Below are 12,356 nucleotides of genomic sequence, written 5' to 3' on the forward strand. Positions count from 1 at the left end.
TCCTTTGAGTCAAGCACACCTGACCAGTCAATCTGTCCTGGAGGCTGGTTTTAAAGTCAGTATAAAACTGAGTCTGCTTATATAGAACCTACCATTAGCCATCTGGCTCCAGGAGAAGTATATGGTGGGTTCAGCATGCATGTTGGTACTTGCATCCCTGGATCCGATGAAAGCTGTAATGGCACCGGACGGGGTTACAAGCAAAGTGTACTTGGCTTGCATGCTGACCTACATTCCCTGGATTTTATGTGGCTGTCATGGCCCATGAACAGGTAGGAACAAGAGTTAGGGACCACTCAATTGAGACGACCTTGACGCGGTGAGTGGCTTACTATGCTTTGGCCAAAATATAAACCAATGTCTCATCCAGCATAGAGGGCAGAGTGCTGGATGCAGTGTGCGATCACATTTGCATTTTCCGTTTGTATATGTATTTCGCCATAGTGATCTGCACCTGCAGGCAGGTTGTGCTGACTCAACCCCCCACCTTTTTTCTTTGTAGCATATATTGGAGGCGTGGCGATCTCCTTTGAGTCAAGCACACCTGACCAGTCAATCTGTCCTGGAGGCTGGTTTTAAAGTCAGTATAAAACTGAGTCTGCTTATATAGAACCTACCATTAGCCATCTGGCTCCAGGAGAAGTATATGGTGGGTTCAGCATGCATGTTGGTACTTGCATCCCTGGATCCGATGAAAGCTGTAATGGCACCGGACGGGGTTACAAGCAAAGTGTACTTGGCTTGCATGCTGACCTACATTCCCTGGATTTTATGTGGCTGTCATGGCCCATGAACAGGTAGGAACAAGAGTTAGGGACCACTCAATTGAGACGACCTTGACGCGGTGAGTGGCTTACTATGCTTTGGCCAAAATATAAACCAATGTCTCATCCAGCATGGAGGGCAGAGTGCTGGATGCAGTGTGCGATCACATTTGCATTTTCCGTTTGATCTTTATCTAAGTCACAACAATAGACAATCACAGTCTGCTTAAACTAACAACACACGAAGAATTAAATGTTACCATGTTTTTATTGAACACACCATGTAAACATTCACAGTGCAGGTGGAAAAAGTATGTGAAGCCCTAGACTAATAACATCTCCAAGAGATAATTGAAGTGAGGTGTCAGCCAAATGGATTCCAACCAATGAGATGAGATTGGAGGTGTTGGTTACAGCTGCCCTGCCCTTTAAGAAAACACACACCAGTTCTCGGTTTGCTTTTCACAAGAAGCATTGCCTGATGTGAATGATGCATCGCACAAAAGAGCTCTCAGAAGACCTACGATTAAGAATTGTTGACTTGCATAAAGCTGCAAAGGGTTATAAAAGTATCTCCAAAAGCCTTGCTGTTCATCAGTCCACGGTAAGACAAATTGTCTATAAATGGAGAAAGTTCAGCACTGCTGCTACTCTCCCTAGGTGTGGCGGTCCTGTAAAGATGACTGCAAGAGCACAGCGCAGACTGCTTAATGTGGTGAAGAAGAATCCTAGAGTGTCAGCTAAAGACTTACAAAAGTCTCTGGCATATTCTAACATCCCTGTTAGCGAATCTACGATACGTAAAACACTAAACAAGAATGGATTTCATGGGAGGATACCACAGAGGAAGCCACTGCTGTCCAAAAAAAACATTGCTGCACGTTTACAGTTTGCACAAGAGCACCTGGATGTTCCACAGCAGTACTGGCAAAATATTCTGTGGACAGATGAAACCAAAGTTGAGTTGTTTGGAAGAAACACACAACACTATGTGTGGCGAAAAAGAGGCACAGCACACCAACATCAAAATCTCATCCAAACTGTGAAGTATGGTGGTGGGGGCATCATGGTTTGGGTCTGCTTTGCTGCGTCAGGGCCTGGACGGATTGCTATCATCGAAGGAAAAATGAATTCCCAAGTTTATCAAGACATTTTTCAGGAGAACTTAAGGCCATCTGTCCACCAGCTGAAGCTCAACAGAAGATGGATGTTGCAACAGGACAACGACCAAAAGCATAGAAGTAAATCAACATCAGAATGGCTTAAACAGAAGAAAATACGCCTTCTGGAGTGGCCCAGTCAGAGTCCTGACCTCAACCCGATTGAGATGCTGTGGCATGTCCTCAAGAAAGTGATTCACACCAGACATCACAAGAATATTGTTGATATGAAACAGTTCTGTAAAGAGGAATGGTCAAGAATTACTCCTGACCGTTGTGCACGTCTGATCTGCAACTACAGGAAACGTTTAGTTGAAGTTATTGCTGCCAAAGGAGGTTCAACCAGTTATTAAATCCAAGGGTTCACATACTTTTTCCACCTGCACTGTGAATGTTTACATGGTGTGTTCAATAAAAACATGGTAACATTTAATTATTTGTGTGTTATTAGTTTAAGCAGACTGTGATTGTCTATTGTTGTGACTTAGATGAAGATCAGATCACATTTTATGACCAATTTGTCCAAAAATCCATATTAATCCAAAGGGTTCACATACTTTTTCTTGCAACTGTATATTACATATTTCCTGGTCTAGGTTGAGCCTTCTAAACCAATTGGTTTATTTTTCCCCTGGTGTGATCCCGCTGCTTACACTTGCTATATATGATCCCTTAATATCATAGGGTGGTATAGGGATAGTTTTGAAGACGGTGGAGTCATGCTTTTCAGGGCAGGGATATTTTAGGGAAGGGTTTAAGTTTTTTTCTATCTTCTTGGAACTAAAAGTTAAGTTTTTTAAGTAGGTTGTAAATTTTGGTTCTGTGAAGTACTCAATTTCTATGCAGCACCGCTGCATTCGAAAGTAAGAATTAGGGTATGGCCACACAACACGGCTGTAATGTGTCCAAGACCCGGTAGCTCTGCTGCTTGTACTATGCTACCATGCAAGCTGCTGAACAAAAAAAAAATCAGTTTCTAATGCGTTCATTGAATAGCAGTACAGCTGGCATGGCTCTGTAGGTTGAACCAAACAGCTGCCACATCTCCGCTGCATGGTAAGGCTGTACACTTGAAGAGGCTGTCCCAGCTCAATATTTATGATATTTTGCTAGGATATGCCACAATGGCAGGTGCAGGTCTCACCTCTGGGACACACTCCTATCTGCAGAATCGGGTCCTGAAGTGAAAGAAGGCATCTCTCCAGTCACTGCTATGGGACTTCCGAAAATAGCCAAATGAGTGTTCTCTGTTTTTTCCGGAAGTTCCATAGTAGTGAATATAAAGCAAGCTGTAGGACTGTTAGAAGTAGCTGAAGCAGAACTCCTATAGCGATGAATGGAAGGTGGTCGCTCATGTGCAGCTGAACTCCCTTGATTTCAGGGGCCCAATTTTGTAGGTAGAATCAGGCCCCAGAAGTGAGATTGGCACCTGTTTATTGTGACATATCCTAGCAATTTGCCATAAATGTTGAAAGGAGACAACCCCTTTTAAAGCTAATCATCAGCCGAACAAATGATGGTTGCCCCATTAAAATACAGCTCAAATGAGTGGTGATTTGCAGGTTGTATCGTTGATTGGCGCTTGTTATGGGCAGGAAATCTGTCCATGTAGAAGGACCCTCACACAGTGCTCATTCATATTAATGGGTTGATTGTGTGATCCAGGATAAAACCGGTCTTCCAGAGCTAGAGATGCTCTTCTCTCATCTCATTGACACAGCTGGACCCAGCATAGAAAAGACACACAAAAGTACAGTAAAAATAAAGTCTTCACAATAAGGCTGGGTCCACATCACTGTTAAGTTTTTATTCCTCTGATTCATTAGAAGAACAGGAAGAAAAACAGATCTATTATTTTGAGCATCAGTTGTGGTCAGTTTGTGTCTCTTCCAGACTGGAGCAAAAGTATTGCATGCAGGACTTTTTCTCCCGTCAAAACTACCTGACCTCTGGCATAAGTGACACAATCTGATGTGACCTGATCATAACTGATGCTCAAAATAGTGGATGTTTTTTTTTTCGGTTCTTCTGATGGATCAGAAGAACAGAAAGCTAAATCGATCTTTTGTATCGTTCTCAAAAATTTAGTAAAAAATTTCCAAAATCTCCACCAAAACACCAAAGATCACCAGCCCAATCCATGGTGCTGGCTCCACTCTAACAGACCAAAAGTGTCTATCATATATCACAATGACTTTACCATAAAGAGGAACGCTTTTAAAGATTAAAATAGTAAAGATTTATCAAAAAGTTGTATGCTCAGCTGGGTCTAGTCATTAGTGGGAAAACACTATGGAATTGATATGGTTCATAACCTGGAGAGATGCAACCAGTCCGAACTCCCCCCTCTGGTCTTACAGTGTGCTGTCATTAATCTTTTGTCATCAGTAATGTTACCCTGTTTTCTATGAAAGACATAAAAGATCACAAGTTGAGAAGATTGTTAGAATAATCTCTTTTGTTGCCAGCAACCTTCTGGATCAATCCTCAGTTCAAAATCAAACTGGAAGATGAAGACGAAGATGATGACTATGGCTCAGAAAAAGGCTGCACCTTTCTTTTATCCCTTATGCAGAAGGACCGGAGGAAGGAGAGACGATTTGGCAAGGACATGGAGACCATTGGCTTTGCTGTTTATGAGGTACTTGATTTGTTTAGCAAATTTGTTGGATGATACATGTTGTATCTGCTGGAGACAAGTTCTGAATTATTAGATTTATTAGACTAAATTATCAAATTTCAGTTTATAGAAATGTCGTCAGCTTTTATCATAAAACAAGTTAGAGAACATTCCATCCAATTCATGCTGCCCAGACCTCAGGCAGCATGAAATTCCGACAGGCTCCCTCATGACAGAGAAGTACAATTTACTATACGTTTACTCTGAAACACACGTATGCAAATAGGAAGCCACTGTTCTTCCGTGTCTTGTCTCTTCTCCCTGTGCCCTGAATGTTTTTAAAATGTATTGGAAAGGATCCGTACATGAATATTATTAAATGTTTCGGGCTGCATCCTGCCTTTGCCTGCCAACACCCCACCAACTTTTTGTAAACCTGATAAAAAGTTTTTGTATTATTGGCAATAATAGAAAAAAGTCCTTACATGCTCTATATACAAATAATGTGGAACCCCTGTAAGTAAAACAGCAACCAATAGAGAATACCAGATTAGGCTACTTTCACACTCGTGTTTTGTGCGGACGGATCCATTCAGATGATACAACCGCATGCATCCATTCAGAACAGATCTGTTTGTATTATCTTTAACATAGCCAAGACGGATCCGTCTTGAACACAATTGAAAGTCAATGGAGGACGGATCTGTTTTCTATTGTGCCAGATTGTTTGAGAGAAAACGGATCCGTCCCCATTGACTTACATTGTATGCCAGGACGGATCCGTTTGGCTCAGTTTCAAGCTGCAAGCAGCGTTTTGGTGTCCGCCTCCAAAGCGGAATGGAGACTGAACTGATGCATTCTGAGCAGATCCTTTTCCATTCAGAATGCAAACTGATCCGTTTTGGACCGCTTGTGATAGCCCTGAACGGATCTCACAAACGGAAAGCCAAAATGCGAGTGTAAAAGTAGACTAAAACAAAAGTAAGTGGCTTGTAATCTTTCTTCAGCTTTCACATTTTTCAGGAATAGCTGCAGTATAGTCCATGTCTGGTATTGCTGTTTGGACCCTTTCACTTTAATGGATATCCACTGCAATTCCATATACATCCCAGGGATGAGTGATGCAATACAAAGATGTAGGGGAGTGAATACTTTATTTTATAAGCCACATGTTTATTCTAGATTAGAGTGGAGCCTTGAATATCTCAATAATCTGTTTTCCCTTTTTCTCTTTTTTGCAGGTACCCAGGGAGGTATGTATTATGTCTGAGTAGCGTTGCGTTATTTATGTCTGTCTTGCCATTTTACTATTCTTCCTATTAATGGTGTTTATAGACGTGTTTCTGGTAAACATCTTTTAGTACTAAAACCAAGTGTACTATATGCTGTATTTCTTTTTTAATACAATGTAACTGTGAGACCTGATCATTCAGTACAGAGTCTTCACCATGTAGAAGCTACCACCACCACCAACCCTTTTCAATCACATGTGACACAAAACCTCCTCACTGATGCAACATCTTAGCTATATTGCCGTCCATTTACTATATTACCTTCCAAAAACATAAATGTATTTTTTACTGTTTTCAATATCTCTTAATATATTTTTGTATATTTGTTCTTGACATATTTGTAGTAACATGTTCACTGTTACTTCACCAGTTCCTGGGACAGTCGGCTGTGCACCTTAAACGTGACTTTTTCCTATCAAATGCATCCCGTGCACGCTCCGAGCAGTTCATCAACCTGCGAGAAGTCAGCACCCGACACAAGCTCCCTCCAGGCGAATACTTAGTGGTGCCTTCCACCTTTGAGCCGAATGTTGAGGGAGATTTTGTCCTGAGACTCTTTTCAGAAAATTCTCATGGGACAGAGTAAGTGATTGTGGGGAAAACATGTCATTTGATGAAATAAACTTGACAGCCTCATAGACAGGACAAAAATGGATATAATATTACAAAGGTGAAATCCTAAAACTTGATATGGGTATGATTGCCTTGTTTAGCACTGCAGCTTTGTATTACTGACGCCATGAACTGAATGAGTCATCCTAAAATGACCTATTGTTCAAAACATGTTCTTATGTTAAACATATATTTTTTAATTGACATTTCTAATTTCCATTTCCATGTCAATATCTATTTTTAAAAAAACTAAAATCATGCAGTTTTCACACTAGCCACTAGGCCTAATTTTAGGTGCAATTTCTTGGTCTGTACAGATCACGTTACTGCTGCTATCTGCTTATCACCGGCAGGATTACAATGACAGATATCATCTCTATAGCTAACACAAGATCCACCATACACAATTGGTGATATCACAGCTTATCTACTACTTGCTTGTGAAATGACCTCTGCACTTGATAGGTCCTCTCTGTGAGGGGGTATTTAAGAGGTCATCATGTTGTGTGGGGGCCATATAAGGAGGCACGTAAGAGGCTATCACTGTGAGGGGCACTTGAGAGGATCATACTGTGTGTGAGCCACTTAAGGGGACATCACTCTGAGGGGGGCACTAAACGGGGGCATCAATGTGTGTGGGGGCCACTTAAGGGGGCTTCATTCTATATGGCGATACTTAAGGGACATCCTGCTGTGAGCGAGGCACTTAGTAGCATTATACTGCATTGGGACACTAAAGGGACATCATACTGTAAGGGATAGCACTTGGGGGACATAATATTCTGAGAGGAGCCACGAAGAGGGCATCGTACTGTGAGGGGAGGCACTTTGGGGGCATCATACGCTACAGATAATTTAGTAGATGTTTCCTGCAGTCCTATGTAACACCACAGATAACACAGTGATAACTCTATGGCCTCTTTCACACGAGCGTGACGGATTAGGTCCAGATGCGTTCAGTGACACTTGCACCATTTTGCAAGCAAGTTCAGTCAGTTTTGTCTGCGATTGCGTTCAGTTGTTCAATTTTTTTCCGCGCAGGTGCAATGTGTTTTGATTCGTTTTTCACGCACGTGATAAAAAACGGAAGGTTTACAAACATCATCTCTTATCAACCATCAGTGAAAAACGCATCGCATCTGCACTTGCTTCCGGATACAATGCGTTTTTCACTGAAGCCCCATTCACTTCTATGGGGCCAGGGCTGCGTGAAAAACGCAGAATATAGAACATGCTGCGTTTTTCACGCAACGCAGAACTGATGTGTGAAAACAACGCTCATGTACACAGACCCATTGAAATGAATGGGTCAGGATTCGGTGCGGGTGCTATGTGTTCACATCACACATTGCACCCGCGCGGAAAAAACTTGCTCATGTGAAAGGGGCCTATGAGTACAGATAAGTCCCAGACTCCAGAGTATGGGCAGGGGGGGAGACGATGTGCATCAGCGTGACGACGCATGCACAAGTCAGGAGGCAGGGCCCATTGTGAAAGAAGATTGGATGCCACAGCGATACCGGAGGACAGGTGGCAGGATAACAGTGATATTAAAATCATCTGGTCAACTTGCTGCACCCCCTGCCTTCCCAATGTAATTCAAATATGGCCTCAGGTGAGTGCTGAGAGTTTATTCAATTATGAAGTGTAATGAGGGAAAACTTTCATGGGTCCCTTTAGTGTCCCCAGGCTGTAGGCCAGATTGCCCTGAGTACAATCCACCCCAGGGCAGATCACAAAGTGTCCCCCCAGCTGTAATCTGTGGGGAAACCGGGCAGCAAGTGTTCAGTTTCCCTGCAGCGCCACCACTGGGGAAATTAAGCATTACACAGTGTATAATTAAATCAATCTGTGTATTATTGGACAGGTCAGCTTCTCTGGAGGGAAATATGCTCTTTATACTTATGACATATTTGTCACCTGTCTTATAAACCAACCCTATACACACACCTCATGTTCATAAATACTCTTCTTTTTCAGGGAAATGGATGATCCAATCACTGCTAACTTACCTTCCGAGGTAAGTAAGAAACTAGTGCAAAATAAGCTCTGCCCTTGACATGCCTAATCCTCCACCCATCGTCAGCTATGACACCTTTGCACCATCAACATGGATCTTTTATCCATCAAATTATTCAGGGATTTAACCCCACGGACACTGCACGGAATCTGAGTTCCTCATCACTGATAATGCAGTTTATTTCAAGTGTAGGTTTATGAACAGCAGTGTATAAAATGATATAATTCAGGCATGCTCAACCTGCGGCCCTCCAGCTGTTGCAAAACCAACTCCCAGCATGCCCGAACAGCCTACAGCAGGGCATGGTGGGAGTTGTAGTTTTACAACAGCTGGAGGGCCGCAGGTTGAGCATGCCTGATATAATTAGTTACAATATAATTATGGCACTGCTTTGTTGTTTTGGTTTTCTACATCAAAAAATATCCAAAACGCCACAATCTGCAGTATCTGCCATCTAGTGACAGGATGGGAAAACTGTAATCTGTTTTCATAATAAAAAATGTTTATAATTTTATTAATATAATATTCGACAGCACTTTACAGTTGGGGGTTCATATACAAACAGTCATAAATAACATAGCAAGAAAGAAGTCATCAATTAAAACGAGAAATGAGGGCCCTGCTCACAAGAGCTTACAGTCTTTGATGAGATAGGGGTGACACCAAAAGCAACAAGTGCTTGTTTTGTACAATGGTCCGGCCATTTTAACACGAGAGGAGTGTAGATATCTGTAGTGCTTCTGAGTGCATGGGGTGTGGATATTTGGCGATGGATCAGTTTCAGAAGAATGATGCTTGAAGGGTGGTGTGGGGGATGGTGAATGGAGGAGAGTTAGACTAGAGGATGTGATAGGCTAACCTAAAGAGAGCACCTAAAACTGTGAATGTTATGAAATAACCTAATTGTTGGGGTAGGGCATTCCAGAGAACTGGTGCAGCTCGGGAGAAGTCTTGGAGACAGGAGTGAGAGGTTAGGATCATGGTGGATGTCAGTCGTAAGTCATTGGCTAAACGGAGAGCACGGGTAGGATGGTGTGCAGGAATGAGGGAGGAGATGTAAGAGGGTGCAGCACTGTGGAGAGCTTTGTGGGTGAGAATCAGAAGTCTAAATTGAATCCTGTACTGTAAGGGCAATCAGTGCAATGACTGACACAGGGTGGAGGCATCGGAGTAGTGGTTAGACAGAAGAGCCTGGCTGCTGCGTTCAGGATAGATAGGAGAGGGTCTGGTGAAAGGAGACCAAGTAATAATGTGTTACAGTAATGGAGACTGGAATGGATCAGGGCAACAATAAGAGTTTTTATTGTTTCCACAGTAAAAAAAAAAGGTGCAAATTCTAGAGAGATTTTTGAGGTGCAGGCGGCATGAGCGGGTGAGAGATTGAATATAGGGGGTGAAGATAAGACCAGTGTCAAACATAAACACAGAGACAGCAGGCCTGCTGCCTAGGCATGATGGTAGTGCCACACATTGAGAGGAAGATATCAGGTTTGGGTGTTTGAAAGTATCAGTTTCAGATATAGAGAGGACATGATGTTGAAGACAGCAGACAGTCACTGGTGTCCTGTAGTACAGCAGGGGCGTGACAAGAAGAAGTATATAGGTGGGTGTCATCGGCATGGAGATGGTACTGGAAAACAAATCTGCTGATAGTCTGTCCAACAGGGGTTGTTTACAGAGAAAATAGGATAGGACCTAGAACTGAACCCTGAGGAACCCCAATGACAAGGGGGAGAGGAGGGGAGGTAGAGCCAGCGAATGACACACTGAAGGAGTGGCCAGAGAGATAGGAAAAAACTAAGAGACAACAGTTTCCATAAGGCTGATAGATTGGAGCATGGTGAGGAGGAGATGGTGGTCTATGGTGTCAAATGCTTCAGAGAGATCAAGAAGAATTAGTAAAGAGTAGTCACCACTGTATTTAGCTGTCAGGTGGTCATTGTTCACTTTGGTGAGGGCAGTTTCTGTAGAATGTAGGGTGGGAAAACCAGATTGTAATGGATCAAAGTGAAAGTGGATGTTTTTAATTAGTTTCCAGGCAAAAATGGGTTTATAATACAGGGAGTGCAGAATTATTAGGCAAGTTGTATTTTTGAGGATTAATTTTATTATTGAACAACAACCATGTTCTCAATGAACCCAAAAAACTCATTAATATCAAAGCTGAATATTTTTGGAAGTAGTTTTTAGTTTGTTTTTAGTTTTAGCTATTTTAGGGGGATATCTGTGTGTGCAGGTGACTATTACTGTGCATAATTATTAGGCAACTTAACAAAAAACAAATATATACCCATTTCAATTATTTATTTTTACCAGTGAAACCAATATAACATCTCAACATTCACAAATATACATTTCTGACATTCAAAAACAAAACAAAAACAAATCAGTGACCAATATAGCCACCTTTCTTTGCAAGGACACTCAAAAGCCTGCCATTCATGGATTCTGTCAGTGTTTTGATCTGTTCACCATCAACATTGCGTGCAGCAGCAACCACAGCCTCCCAGACACTGTTCAGAGAGGTGTACTGTTTTCCCTCCTTGTAAATCTCACATTTGATGATGGACCACAGGTTCTCAATGGGGTTCAGATCAGGTGAACAAGGAGGCCATGTCATTAGATTTTCTTCTTTTATACCCTTTCTTGCCAGCCACGCTGTGGAGTACTTGGACGCGTGTGATGGAGCATTGTCCTGCATGAAAATCATGTTTTTCTTGAAGGATGCAGACTTCTTCCTGTACCACTGCTTGAAGAAGGTGTCTTCCAGAAACTGGCAGTAGGACTGGGAGTTGAGCTTGACTCCATCCTCAACCCGAAAAGGCCCCACAAGCTCATCTTTGATGATACCAGCCCAAACCAGTACTCCACCTCCACCTTGCTGGCGTCTGAGTCGGACTGGAGCTCTCTGCCCTTTACCAATCCAGCCACGGGCCCATCCATCTGGCCCATCAAGACTCACTCTCATTTCATCAGTCCATAAAACCTTAGAAAAATCAGTCTTGAGATATTTCTTGGCCCAGTCTTGACGTTTCAGCTTGTGTGTCTTGTTCAGTGGTGGTCGTCTTTCAGCCTTTCTTACCTTGGCCATGTCTCTGAGTATTGCACACCTTGTGCTTTTGGGCACTCCAGTGATGTTGCAGCTCTGAAATATGGCCAAACTGGTGGCAAGTGGCATCTTGGCAGCTGCACGCTTGACTTTTCTCAGTTCATGGGCAGTTATTTTGCGCCTTGGTTTTTCCACACGCTTCTTGCGACCCTGTTGACTATTTTAAATGAAACGCTTGATTGTTCGATGATCACGCTTCAGAAGCTTTGCAATTTTAAGAGTGCTGCATCCCTCTGCAAGATATCTCACTATTTTTGACTTTTCTGAGCCTGTCAAGTCCTTCTTTTGACCCATTTTGCCAAAGGAAAGGAAGTTGCCTAATAATTATGCACACCTAATATAGGGTGTTGATGTCATTAGACCACACCCCTTCTCATTACAGAGATGCACATCACCTAATATGCTTAATTGGTAGTAGGCTTTCGAGCCTATACAGCTTGGAGTAAGACAACATGCATAAAGAGGATGATGTGGTCAAAATACTAATTTGCCTAATAATTCTGCACGCAGTGTATATTGCAAAAATTCCCTTTTTGAAGTAACTTAAATCTACCCTTCTGTGTATACACATGTGCAGTCAGTAAACACAGATGTCTACATTAGCTGCAACTGAATATTTATATTGATGTCGTTTGATCATTTAAATATTTCTTGATTATTTTGTCCTAAAGGAAACCTTATCTGAAGCGCAACTTGATGAAGGATTCAAGAAACTTTTCAAACAGCTTGCTGGAGAGGTATAATTATAATGCAATCATTCTCATTTATATTTGTAGATA

General features: G+C 42.2%; 1 protein-coding gene across 2 annotated transcripts in view; it reads left to right on the top strand.

The window, feature by feature from the left end:
* LOC120980825 (calpain-1 catalytic subunit-like) overlaps positions 1 to 12,356 on the top strand; it is an 86,606-nt gene that overhangs the window by 58,820 nt on the left and 15,430 nt on the right. The window contains exons 10-14 of one of the 2 annotated variants that reach the window (XM_040410134.1): positions 4,393 to 4,565; positions 5,786 to 5,797; positions 6,207 to 6,418; positions 8,429 to 8,468; positions 12,249 to 12,314. In XM_040410134.1, coding sequence (XP_040266068.1) covers positions 4,393 to 4,565; positions 5,786 to 5,797; positions 6,207 to 6,418; positions 8,429 to 8,468; positions 12,249 to 12,314 — 503 coding nt within the window. Of the gene's footprint in view, positions 1 to 4,392; positions 4,566 to 5,785; positions 5,798 to 6,206; positions 6,419 to 8,428; positions 8,469 to 10,324; positions 10,369 to 12,220; positions 12,315 to 12,356 lie in introns of those variants that run through there. The other variant, XM_040410135.1, reaches the window with a different exon arrangement.

Source organism: Bufo bufo, chromosome 10 (genome assembly GCF_905171765.1).
Source record: "Bufo bufo chromosome 10, aBufBuf1.1, whole genome shotgun sequence".
Taxonomy (NCBI): Eukaryota; Metazoa; Chordata; class Amphibia; order Anura; family Bufonidae; genus Bufo; species Bufo bufo.